The 24,582-nt window shown below is 40.4% G+C and overlaps 2 protein-coding genes across 4 annotated transcripts in view; one reads left to right on the top strand and one right to left on the bottom strand.

The window, feature by feature from the left end:
- The window catches only part of RB1 (RB transcriptional corepressor 1), a 160,355-nt gene that overhangs the window by 87,022 nt on the left and 48,751 nt on the right, over nt 1–24,582 (top strand). For 2 of the 3 annotated variants that reach the window (XM_043504518.1, XM_043504520.1), the window contains one exon: nt 18,497–18,514. The exons of the other annotated variant lie outside the window; for it this stretch is intronic. In XM_043504518.1, coding sequence (XP_043360453.1) covers nt 18,497–18,514 — 18 coding nt within the window. The remainder of the gene's footprint in view (nt 1–18,496; nt 18,515–24,582) is intronic. 3 annotated transcript variants of the gene reach the window in all.
- Nucleotides 7,742–10,173, bottom strand: LPAR6 (lysophosphatidic acid receptor 6). Its single transcript, XM_038386588.2, has one exon. It carries the CDS (start codon nt 9,641–9,643, stop codon nt 8,459–8,461), a length of 1,185 nt encoding a protein of 394 aa, XP_038242516.1. The 5' UTR covers nt 9,644–10,173; the 3' UTR covers nt 7,742–8,458.

Raw genomic sequence — 24,582 nt, 5'->3', positions numbered from 1 at the left:
ACAAGTACTCCTTTTCTTTTTGCGAATACAGACTAACACGGCTGCTACTCTGAAACCTGTCATTATTCCCAAGAGAGTAGATGTAATTATCAGAGATTGCTGTTACTTGAATTTACCAGGAAGGAATTTTTTTATTCAGACCTTAGCAGTTCATTGTAAAAAGAGAAATTAAAATTAAGAGTTTGTGGGAAAGGGTACCTTTAAAGAACACATTCTTCATGTAAAACTTTGGGAAGTATACGCCAGAAGTCTTTCTTCTCTGTTAGTTGTAGCAGAGTGTGATGGGGATGGGGTGGTCCACTCACTGCTAGTTATGGTGCCTCTTCCTTGCCGTTCTGGGAAATAGCCCCTTCCCTCAGTTGCACACCATCTCTCTGGATCTGAAGGCCCTCTCTTGCTCCAGGAGCTGCTGCGGCCTTTTCATGACTCGGCCTTCCAGCCAGGTCACACTATTCCTCTTCTGGGGTAACAAAATCTTTCTTCAGCTGTCCCAGCAGTGTTCCTATTCACTGCCTCATAGTGCCACTCCCTCAGTGGCTGGAAGGGGAACCCTGCCCTGCCCTCTACTCCAGCTTCTGGCTCATGGACCCTCTAGCTAGCAGTCAAGGTTTGTTCCCTTCTAGACCTTACTGCTTTTTCCTGAGCCCTGTCCTACATACTTGGCCTCCTCCCTCTCTGGATTGGCCAGCCCAAATGCACCTCCCCTTCTCCCAGGGAGTGTCTGTAGACTTTCCCTGCAGTCCCCTTTTGCGCTCAGCTCCTGGGCTTTCTGCAGGCCCCTCCACCTGAGCCTGCTTCCAGTCAATTCCCTGCTCCCTTGCTTTTTCTCCAGGTGCAGCCTATGGAGTTAATTGGTTCACCTGGCCATCTTAACCCCTTCCAGTCCTGTATGTGGTGGATATGACATGACAGATTTTCATGTTCAAAGTACTTAACAAAGCTAATCATGGCTGTGTGAGGTGTGTAGATGCACATCAGAGCTGGCCAGAAAATGTTTTTTTGTTTTTCCCCGATGTAAAATTAAACATTCAGGTTTTGGCTTTTCAGTTTTCCAACAACAAAAAATCAAATCTTTGAGTAAAGCAGATATTTTCTGCAGAATATTTTATTTGGGCAAAAACTCAATTTTCTGTCACAGTTCTGATGAAAATTTTTTGACCAGTTCTATCTGTAAATCCCCATTATAGAAGAACTGCAAAAAAAAGAGGTGAAATTACTAGTTTGAGGCCACAGAGGGTTTCAGTGTCAAAGCATGGATTAGAATTCTGAACTTCCTTATTCTGTGTTATTTGTTACTAAGGTTGTATGTCTGAAATGGAAAGGAGGCTGTCCAATCTCTCCCAAAATATCCCTTTGCGGACAGGGCTCTGTTCTCAAAGTTTCATCCATGTTTGATGTACTACACTGAACATATTACAAAAGTTTACTGATCCTCAGAGGAAGGGAAGGTGTGGTTGAAGTTATTGGCAGGCAGCCTTCATACCACTCACATATGCATTATCTTGTCTTCAGCTGAGAAGCATTTAAAATCCCCCGTACATACAATTTGAAATATCAAATGGATATTGTCAAGATAAAAATCAAACTCAAACCAAATCATTGTACTGATCCTTGCTTCTGACCAAACCTTAGACTGCTAAAGCAGAATTTAAAAAAGGTTTGATTTTCAAGCAAAATTAATTTGTTTTCAAATTTATTTCTCAGTTTTACTTCAGATTTTCAATGCTGTAATGTTTGTGGGTAGCAAACTCGGCACAGATGTGCTAATAACTTCTAAACAGTTTCCATTTCATTCTAAATTAACTACAGAAAGAGTTCTATTGGTCTTGGCTTTTTAAATGTGGGGAGAGTGTCCTCCTTGGATTTCCATCCCAACACTCAAATGCTAGTACCCTAGGGTACAAATGATTAGACCTAACAAAATTAGAACTTCTCCAAATTTGCAGATCTAGGTGTATAGACCTTAAGATATATTGACTGTTGGGAATTCAATGAACAAATTAAATTTCAGCTGCAAAATGACTATAGAAAATAATTTTGAGGTCAAGGTGATAGAGTGGGTTAATACAATATGGTGGTGGGATTTTCAAAGGCAGCACAGGCATAAATGTTTGTTTTATTGACTTTTGCTGGGGTTTTGGTCCCAAATCACTTAGGTGCTTTTGAAAAGCCCAAACTAGCCAATATGCAGGTTTAGGTCACAAGTGAAAAATATTTCTTTACTTCTAAAGGATTTGCTTACATTGCAAAACCACTATATAATCTTACCTGAATGGGAAAGAGTGAGGTCAAACAGGCCCAGAGTATAAGCCTTGCTTTAACTTCTAAAGTGCCTTTTAAGCATTGAAAAATAACTCTTAAAATGCCCTTGTGAGCTTCTCTATCTATTGCATTTTAATTAGTCCATATAAGCTTGTTTGTTTACAAATAAAAATGTTTTTCTAACTCCCTGTCCTGCAAATTCAGCTTGGAATCTGAAACTCAAGTTGGTTTATCTCTGGATCACAAATAATCACTAGAAAAGATTCTTCATTCAGTGTATGTTTGATTTATGTATGAGCCAAATAGTGTCTAGTACGGTCTCTTAGCTTTTTGGCTGTGCTCCTAGGAGTAAAGTAATTTAAAACTTACTTCTGTCACTAAAGAGCATCTGACTCTGAATTAGCAGGTATCTTAGCTAACTATTGTTTTTGTTCACAAATCTGACCATAATGACACCACTTGAACAAGTTTCAGAGTAGCAGCCGTGTTAGTCTGTATTCGCAAAAAGAAAAGGAGTACTTGTGGCACCTTAGGGACTAACAAATTTATTAGAGCATAAGCTTTCGTGAGCTACGCTAGCTCACGAAAGCTTATGCTCAAATAAATGTGTTAGTCTCTAAGGTGCCACAAGTACTCCTTTTCTTTTCACTTTAACAAGTTAAGGCTGCATATGAGCAACTTCCTCTGTTCTTCTCTGCTACATTTTGGCCGCTGTGAGGTTTGGCATTCATACACTATAAAAGTGATCCTGCAGACCCTTGAAAAGCAATGGGAATATTTTCAAAAATAGCAACTTCTGGCAATCCCCCTCATAGGTGCCTAAATATAGACTTAAGAGCCTAACTTGAGGCTCCTATTTTTGAAAACTTTGGCCAACATATGTATAAATCTGCCCTTAGTCTAACTGTGTTTGAGATGTTAATTCTACTGATGGTAGATTTCTCCTCATCTGAGATCTAAATAACGTATACTTTATATCTATACACACACAATACTTTATTACTATTCTCATTCTTACAATACCTAGAAAGCTAACGTCTCTTCTTTGCGAAATGACTGTAGAGTCTAATTATTTTCTTAGTTTAAATTATGACCAGAGCTAAAGATTTTCTTGCTATTGTGAAGCACATGTAACAAAAATGAATATTTTCTTGTTTTTAGTCCAATGCACAGATTTTTAAGACAATCAAGTAAAGGCATTGACATGAAGTTAAAGTGACTAAGCTTACTAGGGTAGATATGGTCTAAATCTGTGCTTAGGTGTCTACATCTTAACAATTGCTGAGCACTCACACATGGGAGCTGCAGGTGCTCAGCACTTCTTAAAAATCAGGTAACTTTATTTAGGTTCCTAAGCATGCTTTTAGTAAACTAAATTTTTATGACCGGTTTCAGAGTAGCAGCCGTGTTAGTCTGTATTCGCAAAAAGAAAAGGAGTACTTGTGGCACCTTAGAGACTAACACATTTATTAGAGCATAAGCTTTCGTGAGCTACAGCTCACTTCATCGGATGCATTTGGTGGAAGAAAACGTTTTTTCCACCAAATGCATCCGATGAAGTGAGCTGTAGCTCATGAAAGCTTATGCTCTAATAAATTTGTTAGTCTCTAAGGTGCCACAAGTACTCCTTTAAATTTTTATGCACACTGGTTTAAAAATGTTTGCCTAAGAATCTTGCCTCAGGGACACAGAGGGAACTTGGTGCCAGGGTCAGGACTGGAACTCAAGAGCTCCTAGCCCTGTGCTTAGACCTGGGGCTCTTGCAACAAATTTTTTGGTGGCCTCAGAGTGTGGCCAGCAGTTCTTGCTGGTGGCCATTCTGACAATTTTTTCTAAAATAATTAACTTTTTAGAAAAACAAATATGCGCATATACACGTCCAAATCGTAATTTATTTATGTAGGGTTTTTTTGCAGACTCAATAATAAAAATAATATACAGTTGTCTCCATTCTTTACTGGATGTAAACACACAACTAGAAACATTCCCCCGTTCTCCGCTGCCTCCCCCGTTCCTCACTGGGCTCCCCTACCCCATTTTGCTGCCGGGCCCTGCTTCGTTCCCCACCCCCATTGCCCTGAGCTACCGTCTATGGCCCCTCACCCCCGGCCCACCACACTCCTTGCCTCTTGACCCCAGAGCTCCAGGTGGTTGCCCACCTATAAGACTGGTCCTTCTGAAGCTCCGATGCCCTGGGGTTGAAGCCCAGAGCCTGAAGCCCAGAGCCAGAACCCCTGCAGCTGAAGCCCCAAAAGCTCACCGCCCTCAAGAAGGTGGGTTGGGAATTCACCAGCTGCCTGTGGAGTCCAAGTTTCTTCCTGCGGTGTGCACATCTGCCTCACGTGTCTGCAGAGGCACTGCCCCAAGCTCCCAGGAGGCTGTGCAATACAGGGCACCGATCCCCTCCTGGTGACACCAGCAAACACCAAGGCAGCGCATCCAGGAGCAACAGCTGGTCACAGCAGGGAGGGGCTGCTGTTCCCCTCTGGCCATTTCCATCCTGGGCCAGGAACTGTTGTGGCTTCAGAAAAATCTGCTGGGACTGCATTTGAGAAACATTGGCTTAGACCATGCTGCAGTGACAATCCTGAGAGTACAATGTGGGAGAAACTACAGTTAGGGTATATGTACACTGCAATCAGAGACGTGACTGCAGTACTCTTAGATCCAGCTAGCTTGGATAACAATAGCAGTGAAGCCTCAATTGCTAGCTGCTCCCATATATACTCAGAGTCCTGGTTGGAGTTGTACAGCTCATTGTACCTGGAGTACAGACATTGGGTCCTGGGCAGGGTTGTGCAACTAGTGCTGCCATTGCTTCACTGCTATTGTTGTTTGAGTTAGCTAGATCAAAGGTAACTTGGGTATGTCCACACATGTTGCAGTCACACTTCTGATTGCAGTGTAGATACACCCTTTAGCATTTGGCTTTGTTTTTTTAAATGATACCTTGGAAAGTCTGTTTTAAAGGGCAGTACCCTTATGTGCAATTTTATCTCCTCAGCCTGTTCTGGCCTCTGGGCCAGTGATTCTGTATTTATGTAATCTTCGAAAAAGCTACCCTACTTCATCCTACCATGTTCTGGGAGGAATTGGGGGTTAGTTCATTGTGCTTAACTGCTGTGATGTAGGGGGGTCATACCACAATTAACCCTCTGGTTAGTTGAGTAGCTTTGCCGCCATTTTCTGTTGGTAGAAGGATGGTGACTGATGACAGACTGCTGAGTAGTTTGTGTACATATGCACACACCAATAATGAGACTCTCAGAACATCATTCTAAGCATCTTGTGAGGGGAGCAAGAAAAAGACAAAATTAAAGGCCTTACATTTTTTAACTGAAACAAAGCTACTGCACTGACAAGTAATTTTAAATTTTACTCCTCTATCCTTGTTCTTTTTGTGTGTTCGTACAATGAGGAACTAACTTTGAAAATTATCCATTCATCTGCTAGTAGGCAAACAGTAATATTAAACAACTTTAGAACAACTAAAACAAACCAAATTTTACAAACTAAAATGAAATAAGTGATTTAGATTGTTCTTCATAAGTATAACTGATTATAAATTTCAGTTAAATTATACTTTAAATGCTATTTTAAAGGTGCCAATATTATATTATTATTAGGTTAAAAAGCTCTTTGTATCGTTGCAATGAAACAAGATGTATTACTAGTTTTAACTGCACAGATTTGCCAGTGACTTTATTAATCTGAATAGCATATGTAAAACTGTTAGATGAATTTCTAAAGCAAGGTGGTTGAGGTAATATCTTTGACTGGACCAGCTTCTGTTGGTGAATATAAGTTGGCCCAGTAAAAGATACTGTTTCACCCACCTTGTATGTCTCGTATCCTGGGACCATCATGGCTACAACACTGCAAACAGATATATTCCAAAACTTTCTGGGTTTTATCTTTTTCTAAAGTCTGGTATGAACCAAAGAAAGATTTCAAGGTTACCAGTTAAGATCTTTTTACAGCATTAGATGTACGCTGTGCCTGTGCTGTAAGGCACAAGTTTCAAAATTTTGTTTTTAAGTGTTTAAAATTCTGTAAGTCAAGCTCTGCTGCAAATAAGAATTTACTATCAAACTGTATGTTTTATACTGTGCTTTTTAGGAGTTAGAGTTAATGTCAATGGTAACATACTAGTTCTGGTTGTATTTGTTACAGTATTAGTATTTCTCTTTTATTTGTCCCTGAATCTCCCATTTCATTTTATAAACTCATCTTTAGCATTTATGTTTATGGCAAACTTTTTTCTTGTGAGAATACATTCAAACATTCCTGTCATCATGGAGGATTACCCAGACCATTATCAACTGAATTCTGTACCACATTTGTAATATTTACTTCGGTTTGTGGTACCTTGGGTTTTCCTTTTTATATGACTGTGGGATAGTAATATTGTTGTATGGTTAGGTTGCCAAAGTCGTTCAGAATCAAATTCTGGTAGGATAAGCTCTTTAAGTAGCACAAATGTACATTTTCAATAACAGTAACCAATATGTATTTCTAACATAAAGTGAAAAGAAAAGGAGTACTTGTGGCACCTTAGAGACTAACAAATTTATTAGAGCATAAGCTTTCGTGAGCTACAGCTCACTTCATCGGATGCATCCGATGAAGTGAGCTGTAGCTCACGAAAGCTTATGCTCTAATAAATTTGTTAGTCTCTAAGGTGCCACAAGTACTCCTTTTCTTTTTGCGAATACAGACTAACACGGCTGCTACTCTGAAACCTGTAACATAAAGTGAAATCTGAATAAAACTTGCATAGAGTGATGGACACAATTGTACTTGAACATCAAATTGCAAGTGCAGTACATGCTTTCTGTAACATGAATTCACCCTTTCTCAGATTGCCCAGATGTAAGAGTGCTTGAATTGCTAGTAACATATCTGCATATTATAACTGAACGGAGAAATCCAGAACACAAGTATACTTTAGTTCAATTTTTATTCCAGACTTAATCATCTTTGGGAGAAACTACCACTTGACACTTTAACTTTTTAAATATTTATTATTTTATAGTAAAGGTAAACAAATTCTGAGCAAGGTATGCGCAATACTCCAGCTGCTGAAAAATGTATGAAACACATGCCACTTTTAAACATGCTTCTATTGGGTATTGCTTACTTATTTGTAAAGATGAATCAAAGTTGCATCTTGCTTCATATAAGCTCTTAATTCTTAAATATTCCTGGGTTTATTGCAGTAGCTTTCAGGCACCTCAAATAAATAAATATTTTTATTTCACATAAGAAGCTCACATTAAAAAACTTAGACATCAAAATTATGGTGCTTTATGTGACTTACAGAACATCTGGGAGAGGGTACTTTACAATAAACAGCTAACTGCCATTTCTTGTCTTCTTGGAAAAGAATATTTAATGCATCACCCAGGATATCTTTGTTCATGTGAGGAATACTCAATGTTTTTTCAATAGCAAAGAAGCACTTTTGAAGTTAAATTACACAACCCAAACAGAATACTTATTTAAAGATTTTAATCTTTTTGTTTTAATTTTATTTGCTGTAGTTTCTTAGAAACAGCTTTGAGTTTGTTTTGTCAGCAGAATTTAAATAACTGACATCTTGTTTCAGTAACTTTACATACTTTTTAATCCATCTGTAAATTTATTTTTACAAAGGAGTAGCTTAACTTTTGTAAACAAATACTACGAAAGATGGTGGGTGTGGAACCTGTGGAACTGACACCAGAGTTGCAATAACTTGATCAATGCTTTGAAAAATCCAGACATTAAGAAATTAGCACGTAAACAAAATAGTTGCAGCCTAAAATGTCTTCACAATTTAATTTTTCAATTTAAATTGTTTTAACCTGTTAACACAAACAATGAGAAGACCTAGTCTTCTAACTTCATAATATGTTGAATTGTAAAACACTTTTGGGCCGTGTTAGTATCAGCTTAGGTTTCCAAATATCAGTTTGTTTTTGTGTGGTTCAAAATTGTAAGGAGACACAGCAGGGACTATATAACAGGTCATGGAATCTGTGACATAAAGGCAGAAGAGATAAAACTTTGACAACTTAAAATATTTGTAATTCTTGCAGTAATTACATTTTTCTATAAAGTATGTTTACAAGTGACACTTAACTTTTTCCTATTTTTTTAAAACATTTTAAAAGCTGAAGAAAGGTGCATTTCAGTCCCAGTATTTTCTTTCAGTTTATATTGTAGATTCATTGCCAGATATTTTAGTGCTTAAAGTGTGGAGGCTGTGTTGAATAAAATTTTCAGTAATGTGAATTTCAGAGAATCTGGAATTGTGTGTTCTAGCTGATCTGTTCTTTTTTATTGAGTTTTGAATAGTGTCTGATGTAAAATAGTATATTATAGGGTCAAAACAACAATTTGAAACTGCAATGCATAGAGTGATAGGATACATAGTCCTGACAGCAGTTACTAATGAACAATTAATCCATATTTGTGTTCTCATAAGAGAATAAAGTATTAGGGTAAAGTTATATGGCACAAAACAGAAACAGAATATCACCAAATGGACAAAAATCATTTTGAGTACCTTTTTTTTGCTTAACTTGTTCTGACTTAATGTAACTGGTTTATTCAAAGTCCTTAAAACCATCGTAGAACAGGTCACATTTAAGATCAGTGGAATAAAAAATCCCACAATTTCAATGAAGATAACAATCCTTGATATATAGGTTTTCCATGTGGCATCCGGAAAGTTTTCAAAACAGGTGTTTTGTTCACCTCTAGTGTCATTTCGGGTGGTGGTAGACTGAAAAAAGCTTGCTGGCATGCTTCCTGCTAGTACAGTTATCCATACTGCAACACAGACAATTTTTGCATTTCTTTTGGTTCTAAGAGTCTTAGACCAAAATGGGTGCACTATGGCTAAAAAGCGATCAACACTTATACAAGTCAAGAAGAAAATGCTTCCATACATGTTTGTATAAAACATTGTGACAGAAATCTTGCAAAATATATCTCCAAATGGCCAGTTTCTTACTGTAAAGTAATAAATCCTGAAGGGTAATGTAAATACAAAAAGTAGATCAGATATTGCTAAATTAAGCATGTAAGTAGTTGTTTCATTTCGCAGTTTTAATGTGAATGTAAAAATGTATATAGCAACGCAATTTGCTATTAGACCAAGGACAAACACCAGGCTAAAGGTATATCCATATAAAGTATACTTAAAGGAGTCCTCATTGGAACAATTAGAGCTTACCATTATAAGGGCAATTTTAAATTTACAGTGCTGAATTCCTTTCGTTAGCAGCCCTTCTGCTGTAACTGCTTTAAAATCTCTGGGTAGCTTGCAGATGAATTTGGTCTGAGTGATTTCACAAGTTTTCCATTTTACTTTAAAACTTCCAGGGTGGAACATGAACGTTGCAGTAGGAAGGTACTGCCCTGGGAATCACCAGGAGATCATTCTTTTCTTCTAAATGCCACAATAGTTACACATCCAGTCCTGGGCGATAATAAGGATAGTCTTATAAGCAACAGATGAGGTCATCCTTGCATTTAATTCCACGATCTTGTTTTCCCAGGTGTTAATGAAGTTGATACAGAACTTGATGCTTTATGTTCAACTGCATGTCAAAAAATAGAGAAGTACTTTAAATGCAGACTTTCCAAAGTTGTTTAACTGACAATGTGTAACTGAGGTTCCTTTTGAAAAGATTTCCTGGTCTCTGTAAGACGTAGGAGTTTCCACTTCTTTCACTGCCGCCTTCCCATAAAACAAGCTTTTCCACTTGCCTGCGTGCTAACCCCAGGGCAGAAAGCAGGCTGCTTAGAAATTCAGAAATAAAATTCCAAAGCGTGTTTGTTCTTGCCGAATTTAGATCTCAGATGCTGAGTGTATAGTATGCCTTGCTTATTCTGAAGAGAGGGGGGGAAAAAGAGCTCAGTCAATTTGTAATATGACATCACAGGAAGAAGAGGCTGGACTTAAAGAAAGAATGGGAGTACTTGTGGCACCTTAGAGACTAACACATTTATTTGAGCACCAGCTTTCGTGAGCTCACGAAAGCTTATGCTCAAATAAATGTGTTAGTCTCTAAGGTGCCACAAGTACTCCTTTTTCCGAATACAGACTAACACGGCTGCTACTCTGAAAGAAAGAATGGTTTCAATTTAGTTTGTTTGCCTTTCTTTACTCAGATAATGTGTCTGCAGGGAATATACCTCGGAGGCATGCAAATGATCAGAATGGTGGAGTAGTCTGCTATTAACTCTTTGTGTAGGAAGAAAAAGTCCCTTGTCATCAAAAATGCTTTTAATTTTTTTTAATTGTTTGACAAATTCAGTGCAAAATCTTTGTTTCTTTTTAGTTATGAAAGACTTTGGGGCTGGTGAAATAACTCCCACATCTAAACATTTCATTTTCTGTGTTAGTAAAATTATTATTTAGATTCTGAAATTCTTAATGGCTACCTCTGAAATTTTCTTAAAGATGTAATTTTGTAAAAAGTATCCTTCCTTGTGATGATACATAATGCTTATCAAGAAACAGAGACTAGCTGATTAAGCAGTTTTAGATCTTAATTCTCTAAACACTTCAGCAGATGCATAACTTTCTTCATGTGAGCAGCCCTTTTTGAAGTCAGAGAAAGTCATTGGGACATATTTTATTTATTTTTCCTGTGAGAACTGTTAATTTATGTGAAGGGAAGATTATAAAGACAATGGAATTGAATCTGGGGATTACTGGGGGCGGAGGGGGTGAAGTAGAGGGGAGAATAAAGCAATATGTTGTGGGACTAGGAAGAAGAATTTAGTGAGCTTAACAATCAAAATCTCACACAGCTAAATTTCTAAATAATAAGACATGCCTATTATCACCTTGATCACTGTGCATGTATGTTGTATTTCTTTTCACTTGTCTTTGTCTTTTTAAATTGCACATTCTATGGGGCAAGAAAATCATTTTCCTCTGATTTTGAAGCACCTAATACATTTTTGGTTCTACCACAATATAAATTATACACCTCCCTGTTCTGGTAATTTTGTAAAGCGAATCACTTATTTGTATTTCCTGTAATTATTCCTACTAGTCACTGCCTAATACAATGAAAATAAATTTCTGCTTATTAAAATAGTTTGTAAGTTTTAAAGAGAACTCCTTTACAGGATGGCACGAGGAGACCTTCAGTTTAGATACGTTAGTCTCTTTCTGGTGCCAAAAATATATATTTCACAGTCTTGGAAGAGGAAATCCTTATGCATATGTGTGACTGATTCAGTACTTTCAAGATAATTGTTAAGCAATCACATTTAAGCCATGGCTTGGTTAGGAAATAGTGTATAGTCTATTCCCATTGTAAATGATGGTAGATATTAAAGAATTTTTTCACAGGGGTGTGGCATGGTTTTGCAATGTGAGGCGTAGCAAACAGAAATCCGAAATGCATCAGATAAGGCTTACTGGCAAATTTCTCTTTCCCTCCAAACAGTTTTACCCTGATTTCTTGATAGAAGTGAAGCAGTTGAGCTCTACTTCATCACATTTATGGCCTACTAAATGTCCACACTTGGAGACTGCTGTTAAACCAAGAAGCATACTCGGTTTTCAATTTCTAAATATATTGGAGCTGGAAAGGTGAATTGAGCAGACTGTGGTTGTGTGCACTGTTAACTTCCAGTCACAGTGTAGATTTTACTTCATGTTGTTGCTAAAAGCACCCAGTTGTCTTGCTTACTGTAACAAGACAATTATATATAGTTATATTTGGTGTTTTCACTTCCTTATGCCTTAGGGAACTGATCCACAGCACACTGAAGCAAATGGAAGTCTTTGCATTGGCTTCAATGGTTCAGGCCCTAGGAGTCCTGACTTCACTTCTCTACTCAGTGGTTAGTTCCTCCTCTTAGTATGAACTATGATCAAGTCAGTTTCTTAGTAAAAGAAAACTATGGCACAAATATGTAACCCCAAACTTGGGTGCCTTAAATTAAGCCCCTAGATTGGGATGGGCAAACTTTTTTGCCCAGGGGCCACATCTGGGAGGGGAAATTGCATGCAGGGCCATGAATGTAGGGCAGGGGGTTGGGATGTGGGAGGGAGTGCAGGGTGAGGGAGGAGGTGCGGTGTGCAGGCAGGGGCTCAAGGCAAGGGGTAGGGGTGTGGGGTGTATGATGGAGCTCATGGCAGGGCGTTGGGGTGCAGGAGGAGTGTGTGGAATGTGGGAGGGGTCTCAAGGCAGGGGTCTGGGTGCAGGAGGGGTGTGGGGTGCAGTGGGGGTTGGGGTCTCAGGGCAGGGAGTTGGCATGTAGGGAGGGGTGAGCCGGGGATTCAGGGAAGGGGGGATGGGGTGTAGGGAGGGGTGTGGCAGGGGTCTCAGGGCAAGGGGTTGGGGAGGGCGGCGGGGTAGGGGAGGGGTGCAGGGGATGGGGAGGGGTGCGGCAGGGAGTTCAAGGCAGGGGGTTGGGGTGCAGGTAGCAATTCCGTGGGCCGGATCCAGCCCCCTGATGGGCCGGATCCAGCCCCCTGATGGGCCAGATCCAGCCCGTGGGCCATAGTTTGACCACCCCTGCCCTAGATCCACATTTTAGGCACCTAAATAAGTTTACTAATGGAAATCAACTCATCTATGAGATTAAGCACCAATATGTAAATGCCTAACTATGGATTTAGATGTATCACTCAGGCATGCAAATCTAACGGTTTTTGCATAAATGACTGTTCAAAGATCACTCAGGAAGTAACAGATCTCTGGTCGCCTGATTTCTAGGTCTTTGTTTTATTCAGCTAGGATGTCAGTGTATAGGCAGTAAGGCCTAGTGCATAGAGCCCTGGACTGGGGTTTGGAAGGCCTATGTTCTGTTCCTGGCTCTGCCAGTGGCCTGCTGGGTGGCTTTGGGCAAGTCATGTTAGCTGTCTGTGCCTCAATCTCTCCATCTTGTAAAGATGAAATTTAAGATCTACGGCTGAAAAGGCATGATCCAAAGCCCATGAAAACAAAGATAAACCTTCCAATTACTTAAGTGGGCTTTGAATCAGACCCCAAATCAGCATAGTCACTAACTCTCTGCACCTCACTTTACCGACAGAAAAGTGCTAAAAATTGTCCTGTTTGCAGAAAGCTCTGGCTACACTTGTACTATCTTGTACTCCCTAGTTATTCGCAAAAAGAAAAGGAGTACTTGTGGCACCTTAGAGACTAACAAATTTGTTAGAGCATAAGCTTTCGTGAGCTACAGCTCACTTCATCGGATGCATTTGTATGAAATTAGCACATTGGTAATAGCAGTGTTGAATTGGAGAGGTTCGTCTATCTGACTACAAAGAGTTTGTGTTCAAATATTCTAGTCTCTATTTTGGAATTTTTTTAATTTCTCCATTCCCAAGTGCATCCTATAATGAACAGTTGTAATCCGCTTTATAGTTGCCTCCAGAAAGGTTACATTACTTACATGGACTTTTGAACTTTCTGGTTATGAAAGCTCTTGATTAGAAAACCCAAACATCTTTCTCCTTCAACTCACATTTTATTTTGTTGCTCTGAGTTTCTTTGTAGAGTTTAATAGCCAAATTCGACTTCAATTAGCAACTGCTGGCACCAATTTGATGTTTGTTTAGATAATTTAAGTTTGCATTTTAGAAGTGTTTAAAAATGTACTGCAGAATATTCTATTTGTGGAATAATAAATGCTGAGTAAGTTAAGTAACAAGCTTCTGTTAATTCTGGATGCCTTTTGATTAACTTATTTTCCTGCTTCTCATTGGACAGTCTCATATAGACTGGAGGACCAGTGCTAGTAATAGGGCTCAGATTTTCCTAGATGCGATAGCTGATGGATTCCTTCATCAAGTAGTTGCTGAACCGACTAGAGGGGATGCCATTTTAGATTTAATTTTGGTGAGTAGCGAGGACCTCATAGAAGAAATGGTTGTAGGGGACAATCTTGGCTCAAGTGATTATGAGCTAATTCAGTTCAAACTAAATGGAAGGATTAACAAAAATAAATCTGCAACTAGGGTTTTTGATTTCAAAAGGGCTGACTTTCAAAAATTAAGGAAATTAGTTAGGGAAGTGGATTGGACTGAAGAACTTATGGATCTAAAGGTAGAGAAGGCCTGGGATTACTTTAAATCAAAACTGCAGAAGCTATCGGAAGCCTGTATCCCAAGAAAGGGGAAAAAATTCATAGGAAGGAGTTGTAGACCAAGCTGGATGAGCAAGCATCTTAGAGAGGTGATTAAGAAGAAGCAGAAAGCATACAGGGAGTGGAAGATGGGAGGGATCAGCAAGGAAAGCTACCTAATTGAGGTCAGAACATGTAGGGATCAAGTGAGACAGGCTAAAAGTCGAGTAGAGTTGGACCTTGCAAAGGGAATTAAAACCAATAGTAAAAGGTTCTATAGCCATATAAAAAGAAAACTAAAAAGGAAGAAGTGGGGCCGCTTAACACTGAGGATGGAGTGGAGGTTAAAGATAACCTAGGCATGGCCCAATATCTAAACAAATACTTTGCCTCAGTCTTTAATAAGGCTAAAGAGGATCTTGGGGATAATGGTAGCATGACAAATGGGAAGGAGGATATAGAGGTAGATATTACCATATCAGAGGTAGAAGCGAAACTGAGACAGCTTAATGGGACTAAATTGGGGGGCCCAGATAATCTTCATCCAAGAATATTAAAGGAATTGGCACCTGAAATTGCAAGCCCATTAGCAAGAATTTTTAATGAATCTGTAAACTCAGGAGTTGTACCGAATGATTGGAGAATTGCTAATATAGTTCCTATTTTTAAGAAAGGAAAAAAAAGTGATCCGGGTAACTACAGGCCAGTTAGTTTGACATCTGTAGTATGCAAGGTCCTGGAAAAAATTTTGAAGGAGAAATTAGTTAAGGACATTGAAGTCAATGGTAAATGGGACAAAATACAACATGGTTTTACAAAAGGTAGATCGTGCCAAACCAACCTAATCTCCTTTTTTGAAAAGGTAACAGATTTTTTAGATAAAGGAAATGCAGTGGATCTAATTTACCTAGATTTCAGTAAGGCGTTTGATACCGTGCCACATGGGGAATTATTAGTTAAATTGGAGAAGATGGGGATCAATATGAACATCAAAAGGTGGATAAGGAATTGGTTAAAGGGGAGACTGCAACGGGTCCTACTGAAAGGCGAACTGTCAGGTTGGAGGGAGGTTACCAGTGGAGTTCCTCAGGGATCGGTTTTGGGACCAATCTTATTTAATCTTTTTATTACTGACCTTGGCACAAAAAGTGGGAGTGTGCTAAAAAAGTTTGCAGATGATACAAAGCTGGGAGGTATTGCCAATTCGGAGAAGGATCGGGATATTATACAGGAGGATCTGGATTACCTTGTAAACTGGAGTAATAGTAATAGGATGAAATATAATAGTGAGAAGTGTAAGGTTATGCATTTAGGGATTAATAACAAGAATTTTAGCTATAAGTTGGGGACGCATCAATTAGAAGTAACGGAAGAGGAGAAGGACCTTGGAGTATTGGTTGATCATAGGATGACTATGAGCTGCCAATGTGATATGGCTGTGAAAAAAGCTAATGCAGTTTTGGGATGCATCAGGAGAGGCATTTCCAGTAGGGATAAGGAGGTTTTAGTACCGTTATACAAGGCACTGGTGAGACCTCACCTAGAATACTGTGTGCAGTTCTGGTCTCCCATGTTTAAAAAGGATGAATTCAAACTGGAGCAGGTACAGAGAAGGGCTACTAGGATGATCCGAGGAATGGAAAACTTGTCTTATGAAAGGAGACTTAAAGAGCTTGGCTTGTTTAGCCTAACTAAAAGAAGGTTGAGGGGAGATATGATTGCTCTCTATAAATATATCAGAGGGATAAATACAGGAGGGGAGAGGAATTATTTAACCTCAGCACCAATGTGGACAAGAACAAATGGGTATAAACTGGCCACCAGGAAGTTTAGACTTGAAATCAGACGAAGGTTTTTAACCATCAGAGGAGTGAAGTTTTGGAATAGCCTTCCAAGGGAAGCAATGGGGGCAAAATATCTATCTGGCTTTAAGATTATACTCGATAAGTTTATGGAGGAGATGGTATGATGGGATAATGGGATTTTGGTAAATAATTGATCTTTAAATATTCAGGGTAAATAGGCCAAATCCCCTGAGATGGGATATTAGATGGATGGGATCTGAGTTACTATAGAAAATTCCTTCCTGGGTATCTGTCTGGTGAATCTTGCCCATATGCTCAGGGTTTAGCTGATTGCCATATTTGGGGTCGGGAAGGAATTTTCCTCCAAGGCAGATTGGAGAGGCCCTGGAGGTTTTTCGCCTTCCTCTGTAGCATGGGGCATGGTTCACTTGAGGGAGGCTTCTCTGCTCCTTGAAGTCTTTGAACCATGATTTAAGGACTTCAATAGCTCAGACATGGGTGAGGTTTTTCATAGGAGTGGGTGGGTGAGATTCTGTGGCCTGCGCTGTGCAGGAGGTCGGACTAGATGATCAGAATGGTCCCTTCTGACCTTAGTATCTATGAATGTATGACACTAATTGTAGATTTTAGTGTGTTGTTTTCTCTGAGGCATTTCTTATTGATACAGAGGGCTTCCAGTACCTTTTTTTTTTTTTGGCATGTGAAGAGCCACGTGATTCCATTCCAGCACCCCAGAGAAGTTGTGGAACAGTGTTCTGGAGTGTTCCAGTAGGACTTGAGCACTGCAATGAACCTATTTTTGTGATTCCATCCTTATAAAATGTGTCCAGGAGGCACATGTGGTCCACCAAAAGTCTCTCTTGAATGTAATTTTTCAAATCTGAAAAGCCATTTAAACATTCTTCTCTTAGAAAATGTCTCTCAAAGCATAGTTGTGATACAAATGCAATTCCATTGCATAAGTACTTTTGTAAAAGACCAGTGTGAATCCATAGGTTTTAAAGCCAGAAGTGACTGACCCTTAGAGCATCTAGTCCAGTGGTGGGCAAACTATGGCCCACGAGCCGTTTTAAGCTGGCCTGCAAGCTCCTGCTGGGGAGCAGGGTCTGGAGCTTGCCCCGCTCTGGCACTCCAGCTGGGGCTCTGGGTCAGGGGCCAGGCCATGCAGCTCGGCCCTGTTCTGGCACTCCAGCCGGGGTGCTGGGTGAAGGGGGGCACACCATGCGGCTCCCAGAAGCCGTGGCATGACCCCACTCTGGCTCCTATGTGCTCCAATGGCCCCCTCCGGTGCTCCAATCGGTGCCTGTGGATGGGGCGGCATGTAGAGCCACCTGGCCACGCCTCCACGTAGGAGCTGGAGAATGGACATGCCACTGCTTTCAGGAGATGCTTGAGGTAAGCACTGCTCAGAGCCTGCACCCCGAGCCTCTCCCCATGCCCCAACCCCCTGCCCTAGTCCTGATCCCCCTCCCACTCTCCAAACATCCTTGATCCCAGCCCAGAGCACCCTCCTACACCCCAAACCCCTCACCCCCTCCCAGACCCCAACCTCAATTTTGTGAGCATTCATGGCCTGCCTTACAATTTCTATTCCCCAATGTGGTCCTCAGGCCAAAAAGTTTGCCCACCCTGATCTAGTCTGACCTCCTGATATCACTGTATACACCCGATATCCCAGGCATTTAAATTTCACGCAGTTAGTGCTGTATCAAGCTCAACAGCTCGTGTTTGGCTAAGTCATATATTCCAGAAAGGATTCAGTCTCGATTTGAAGACATCGAAAGATAGAGAATCCACTACTTCCCTTGGTAATTTATTCCAATGGTTAATCACCCTTATTGTTAAAAATGTGTGCCTAATTTCTAATTTGAATTTTTTCTGGCTTCAGCTTCCAGCTGTTTGTTCTTGTTGTGCCTTTTTCTGCTAGATTAAAGCATCATTGAGCACCTAGTGTTTTTCCCCCATGAAAATACTTATACACTATAAACAATCACCTCTCAGTCTTCTTTCTGATAAACTAAACCGATTGAGCTCCTTTAAATCTCTCGCTGTAGGGCATTTTTTCCAACCTCAGATTTTTTTTAAACTTTTTCTGCGTGCTCTCCCATTTTTAAATATTCCTTTTTAAATGTGGACACCAGGACTGGAGGTGGTATTCCAGTATCTGTCTCACCCACACTGTAGACAGAGGTAAAATCATTTCTCTATTCCTACTTAATACTCCTTTCTTCATACCCCTAAGAATAGCATTAGCTCTTTTGGCGATACCCTTGCAATAGAAACTCATATTGAGTTGTTTGTCCACTATGACCACTAAATAGTCTTTAGTCTCTGCTTTTCAGGGTACAGTCCCCCATTCTGTAAGTATGGCCTGCATTCCTTGTTCCTAGATAACTTTGCATCTGGCTATATATAAACACATTTTGTTTGAATGGACATAGTTTACCAAGTAATCCAGCTCATTCTGTATGACTGCCCTGTCCTCATCATTATTTACCATTCTGTCAGTCTTTGTGTCATCCTCAGATTTTATCAGCAGTGATTTGATATTTACTTCCAAATCACTGATGAAATGTTGAATAGTATCAAGCCTAGAACTGATCTCTGTGCATCCCCACTGGAAACACCCTCACTGGATGATGATTCCCCATTGAGAACTACTTTTTAGATTGGTCAGTTATCAGGTTCTTAATGTGTACTTAATTGGTACTGTATATGCTAATTTTTAAATCAGAATGTTGGATGGTACTGAGTCAAATGCCTTACAAAAATCTAAATATATTACATCTAGTTAACTTTATCAACCAATCTTGTATTCTTATCAAAGAATTAAATCAGATTTGTTTATTTTTTTATAAAACCATGTTGATATTAATAATCCTATTCTTTAATCCTTCATTAAATGAATCCTGTATCAGCTTTTCCATTATTTTGCTTGGAACTGATGTCAGACTAATAGGCCTATTGTTCTCCAGATCATCCCACTTGCCTTTTTGAATACTGGCACAACATTACCACTCTTTCAGTCTTCTAGAATTTCCCTGTTATTTCAAGTTTTATTAAAAATTAACATCAGCTGTCCAAAGATCTACTCAGCCCACTCTCTTAGGACTTTTGTGTACAAGTTATTTGGGCATGCTTATTTAAAAATGTTTATCCCTGGAAGATGATGATTAAAGTACTCTATCATCATGTAATACAAGCACATCTTTGTTTCTTTCCAAATACAGAACAGAAATATGTATTGGCAATTTCTGTGTTTTCTGCATCATTAACAATTTTGCCTTCTCCATTTAGTAATGGGCATATACTATTGCCAGAATTTCTTTTGTCCCTAACGGACTTTTTAAAAGAATCCTTGGTATTATCCCTAGTACTGCTGTCCATCCATTTCCCCCAATGTCTTAAGTTTCCCTTACATTTTCTATACTTCATAACTTCTAATGTATATTGTGTGCTTTTTTCCATTTTTTATATTTTGCTTTTTTTAATTTAACTTCACTACTAAACCAGGATGGGTTTCTTGCCAAAGTAGTCATCTTTCTTGATTCTGGATTTTTGGCCATCTAATACATTCCTCTTAAAGAACTCCCAATTTTCATTCACTTTTTTGGTCCAAATTTTACCTCCCAGTATTTTTTTTTCCTCATAATTTTCCTCATCTTTGGGAAATTTAGCCTTTTTGAATCATGAAGTATAAATATTATTGGTTTGGAATGATCCGCTGTTTGCTTAGATTGAATGTAATCAGGTCATGATCATTGGTCCCTGGGCAGCCACCACCAGTCCAGTGATTGATTCATCTGCATCCACAGAGAGGTTCAAAATAGTTATCTTGTGTTTAGTTCAATACCTTTTAGAAGTGTTAGAAAATAGTCATCTATAATTATTGGAAACTAACGATGTTTTACTACTGGCTGAATGAGACTTCCAGCATATGTCTCCCAAACTGAAGTACCCATAACCCTTTTCTATCCGCACAAAGATGGGTGCTTAATGAGTGTCTCATCCTGTGTCTGGCTTAATTTAGTGGTCTGAATCTCACTGATATCTCCTCCTGGACTTTGTTAGTGAGCACATTTATCCATATGCATTCAGAATCCTGTGGTTCTGAGTTATCAATAACTCTGAAATAGGTAATAAAGGCTTTAGTATAGAGTACCCTCCCCTATCTTTTTCACACACTATCCTTCCTAAACACATTATAGCCACCGATTTTACCATGGCAATCATGCCAGTTTCAGTAATACCAATTATATCAAATTTCTTCTAATCAATCAGCATTTCCAATTCCTCTTCACTGTTACCCTGACTCCTAGCATTGGTATATAAGCAGCTGAAAAAATTCTCTCTGCGTCTCTCACATTGGTTCAATTCCTTTGTGACATACTGTGTTTGAGTTTGTACTGCGTTTTCCGCTTTAGCTTAGCTGATATACTTTGGTTTTGCATTTTGCTTCTCATTTTTGAAAATTGTGTAATAGATTTGCCTCACCTGTCATGGCTAGACTAACTTCTCTAGACAGTAAATGTTGATTTAAGGTGGTCAGGACCCTAGCCATACCATACTGTGGTCCTCACATCTTCTTGAAAGGTACTGATAGCTACCCATATGAGTTGTCCTCTGGTGGGTTGGGAGGGATGCTTCTGCTGCTGTTGGGGCAAGCTGGGGGTCTCTGTCTGGCATCATCCACTGCTCCTTCTCTTTACGTGGCTTTGAGGCCCATCCAGGATTGTATATAGAGGACAAACTGGAAGATTTTCAGAAAAAGATACTCCAGTATATAAGGTATCAAGTGAGGATAGCATTTGATGCATATTAATCATGTTGCTATCTTTGATGGTGAGAGGACTCATCCAGGAACTCAGGTATCTGATCTATAGCAAGGCATCCAAGACCTCTGGTTTCTTTTTGTATGTTTCATAAGTGAGAGAGAGAGAGAGAGAGCAATGTGGCATGAATTTTCCTTTCCTTACCTCCACGAAACTTGTTAGTTCCCACTTGGATCATTGCTCTGCTGGCTGTGCCTGACCTCAGGTAGACCCTGCAGACAGATAGCTAATAAGTTTCTCCTATCCGGCCGTGCAAGAAGTCCTTACACAATTGAGCTGAGCAGAGAAACAACTTTTAGGGACCCGTGCGCTTCAGAACGGAAACAAATTTCTTAGCCACTTCCATCTACACGTTCACAGGAAAGTCCTCACTTTCAACCCAGGCAATTCACATAGTTGAAATGGGGCATTTTGTAACACACACACAGAAGTGTCCTTATCTTAAGCTGCGGAAGGTGACTTCCTGCAGAAACAATAGTTGAAAACTCCCAATCTTAAATGCGCTGTCAAGTTTTCAGTTTATATGAAACTTCACTGGCTTGCTGTGTGAATATCTCCATCCTATTCAGACAGAGTGACATGATCTTGGATCATAAGGGAGGAATAATGGACATTTTTCTTCCTTATATCCAACATAATTTCTTTTAGCCATTGTCATTTACATAGTGTTGTATGTCCTCAGCTAGGCCATCCAAACTAGACCAATGGTTTTCAAACTTGTGTTTTGGCGACCCAGCTGAAGAAAATTGATTATTGGTTTGGGGGTCTCAGGGCTGGGGCAGAGGGTTGGGATGCAGGAGGGCATCAGGGCTCTGGGCTGGGAGTGCAGGCTCTGGGGTGGGGCCAGGGATGAGGGGTTTGGAGTGCAGAAAGTGGTTCCAGGTTTGGGTGGGGGGGCTCAGGGCTGGGGCAGGGGTTGGGGCACAGGCTTACTTCAGATAGCTCCTGGCCAGGGTGCAGTGGGAGTGCTAAGGCAGGCTTCCTTCCTGTCCTGGCACTGCTGACCGTGCTGCATCCTGGAAGCGGCCAGCAGCACATCCAGCTCCTAGGCGGGGGCGCGCAAGCGGCTCCGAGCAGCTCTCGCCCACAGGCATGGCCCTCCCCAGCTTCCACTGGCAGGTTCCAGGCCACTGGGAGTGCAGAGCTGATGCTTGGGATGGGGGCAGTGTGTGAAGCCCCTTGGCCCCCGTGCCTAGAAGCCAGACCTGCTGCTGGTCGCTTCCAGGGCTTAGTGCGGTGTCAGAACAGGTAGGGACTAGCCTGCCTTAGCCGGGCAGCACCGCTGATGAGACTTCTCATCTCAGATTTTTTCCTCTCAATCTGTAACCTAGCTCCAACACTGAAGGTAGGATGGAGGATACATGTGTAACCTGGTCCTCTGCTAGAGTAAGGATTGATCAACTTGATCAACTGCCAGTACTAGCAAAGATGGAGCTTCCATCAGCAAGCCTCTTGGTGTCTCCAGATGGGGAGGAGGCAGAGGGGAGGAAGAAGGGGGAGCCCATCCCTGCTTTTGCCAACGTCCGATTAAAGGCCATAAATCATCCCAGGGTTTAGCAGAGAATGGATTTACACATCTCTTTAGCAGCACTGCTTCTGTCACCCTCACTTGTACTTAATGTACGCTGGCCTGTTGATCGCCACTTGTGGGTGGAACATGTATGCCAGCTACAGGTGTAAAGCAGGGAGACAGGTGGGAAATTTCTGTCTATAACAGGCTCCCAGCATCAGCTGCTACAGCTTCTGCTTCTTCCTACCCCAGAGCACTGGGCACCTTGCCCTCAATTAGGAAATGAATAGGGTCATTAAATCTTAATGTCCACCTAAAAGTGAACAGGTAATTAAACATTTGAAATAAAACAATTTAGGGGTTTCATTACTTGAAAGCCTTCCAAATTTTCAAAGTTGTTTTGGCCCCAAGAGCAACACCATAAAAATGTATAATAGTCTTTGTTGTGGTGAGTAGCAAGTCAGTTGCCAGAATCCTGTATGGCTTAGTGTCACATGTAAATAAATTGAATCCTGGGCATGTTTTATTAATCTAATTTATTCTGATAATGACAACACTACTGCAACTCTCTCTGTCCTTTCAGACTATTTAAGCCAATAGAATTCAACTTGCTGTTATAACAAACTTAATTTGCTGATAGGTGACTCACCACCATGGGAATCTGTGTACCTTATATGCCTTAAAGTGCGTCATTAAAATTTCATGCCCCAACCCCTATCCACACCCCTGCCCCCTGACAGGTCCCCTGGGACTCCCATGGTTATCTAACCTTCCCCTGAACCTTCACCCCATCCAACCGCTCCCTGTCCCTTGACTACCCCCTGGGACTCCCTGCCCCTTATCCAACCCCCTCGGTCCCCACCTCTTTACCATGCCGCTCAGAGCACCAAGGCTGGCAGCCATGCCGCCTGGCCAGAGCCAGCCATGCTGCCGCGCAGTCTAGAGCACTGAGCCAGGGCAGGCCGGTGGCTCTCGCAGCCGTGCTGCCCAGAAGGAGCTCGCAGCCCCACCGCCCAGAGCGCTGGTGGCACGGTGAGCTGAGGCTGTGGGGGAGGGGTGACAGCAGGGGAGAGGCCGGGGGCTCAAGGGCCGGGAAGGAGGGGTGGCCTGCGGGTCGCAGTTTGCCCACCTCTGATCTAGTTATTTTCCACAGATGAGAGATGGCAGTAGAAAGTATTGTATCTATAGTTAAACATTTACATAATTTGTTTCTTTTTAATATATAGATATGTAAAAAGAGGAAGGAATTTGTTATGGTTAAGACATGGGACTGAGAGTCACTCGAACTATTCCTGTGCCCTAAACTTTCTGTCCGAACCTTGAGTAATCTGCCTACAATTTCTGTGCCTTAGTTTCTCTATCAGTGAAATGGGGATTATACTTGTTATTGCAAAGGGATATTAGGCAATCTTAATAATTGTTGTGAAGTGCTTTCAGATGCTTGGATCGAGGCCACTATATAATTGTAATTAGTATGATCATTAAAATGCACAGGGAGTAGGAAAATGTTTTTAAGGCAAATTCAAAGTGTGCACATTTGGAAGCATAGATTATTGACAAGGGAAGAGGAATTGTTAAAGGATTTCAGTTAATTTAGCTAAATAAAATAGACAATGCTAATGGTCAAAGTATGCAGTTAAGTAAATTGCTAGGTAAAAGTGGTTTACTAGTAGATTTTTATATAAAATTAGAAAAAAAATCTTCATGGAGTTGTGCCAGTTTATATTTTTGTGTTGTATTTAGTACAGAAAAAATCTTAATTAGCTGTGCGCATTGTTCACCACTGAGTTGTGATCTCTGATTCATAGAGATGGACATAGAATCAAACTGAGTGACAGGCAATCAGCAGCAACTATCGCCAATCCCTGAAAGCCTCCAAAACATTCTATTTTCAAAAACAGGATGTTAGAATAACTTTTTAGATATCTATTTCAGATAAATTTCAGATAGCTTTGAGTGTGTTCCTTTATTTCTTAATTTCCTCTGGTTTCCCCCCACTCCTTGGGGAGAACTGCTTAATTGCAAAGATAAAAAGTGCTTTTCTCATAGCTAAACTACACCGTGGAACAACTTTCAGCAGAGCTTT

The sequence above is a fragment of the Dermochelys coriacea genome, chromosome 1 (genome assembly GCF_009764565.3).
Source record: "Dermochelys coriacea isolate rDerCor1 chromosome 1, rDerCor1.pri.v4, whole genome shotgun sequence".
Taxonomy (NCBI): Eukaryota; Metazoa; Chordata; order Testudines; family Dermochelyidae; genus Dermochelys; species Dermochelys coriacea.
This window is presented reverse-complemented; position numbering and strand designations above follow the sequence as displayed.

Bases quoted from the DNA above. Each gene is read 5' to 3' on its own strand.
- LPAR6 (XM_038386588.2), bottom strand. From the start codon at position 9,643: ATGTTCCACCCTGGAAGTTTTAAAGTAAAATGGAAAACTTGTGAAATC.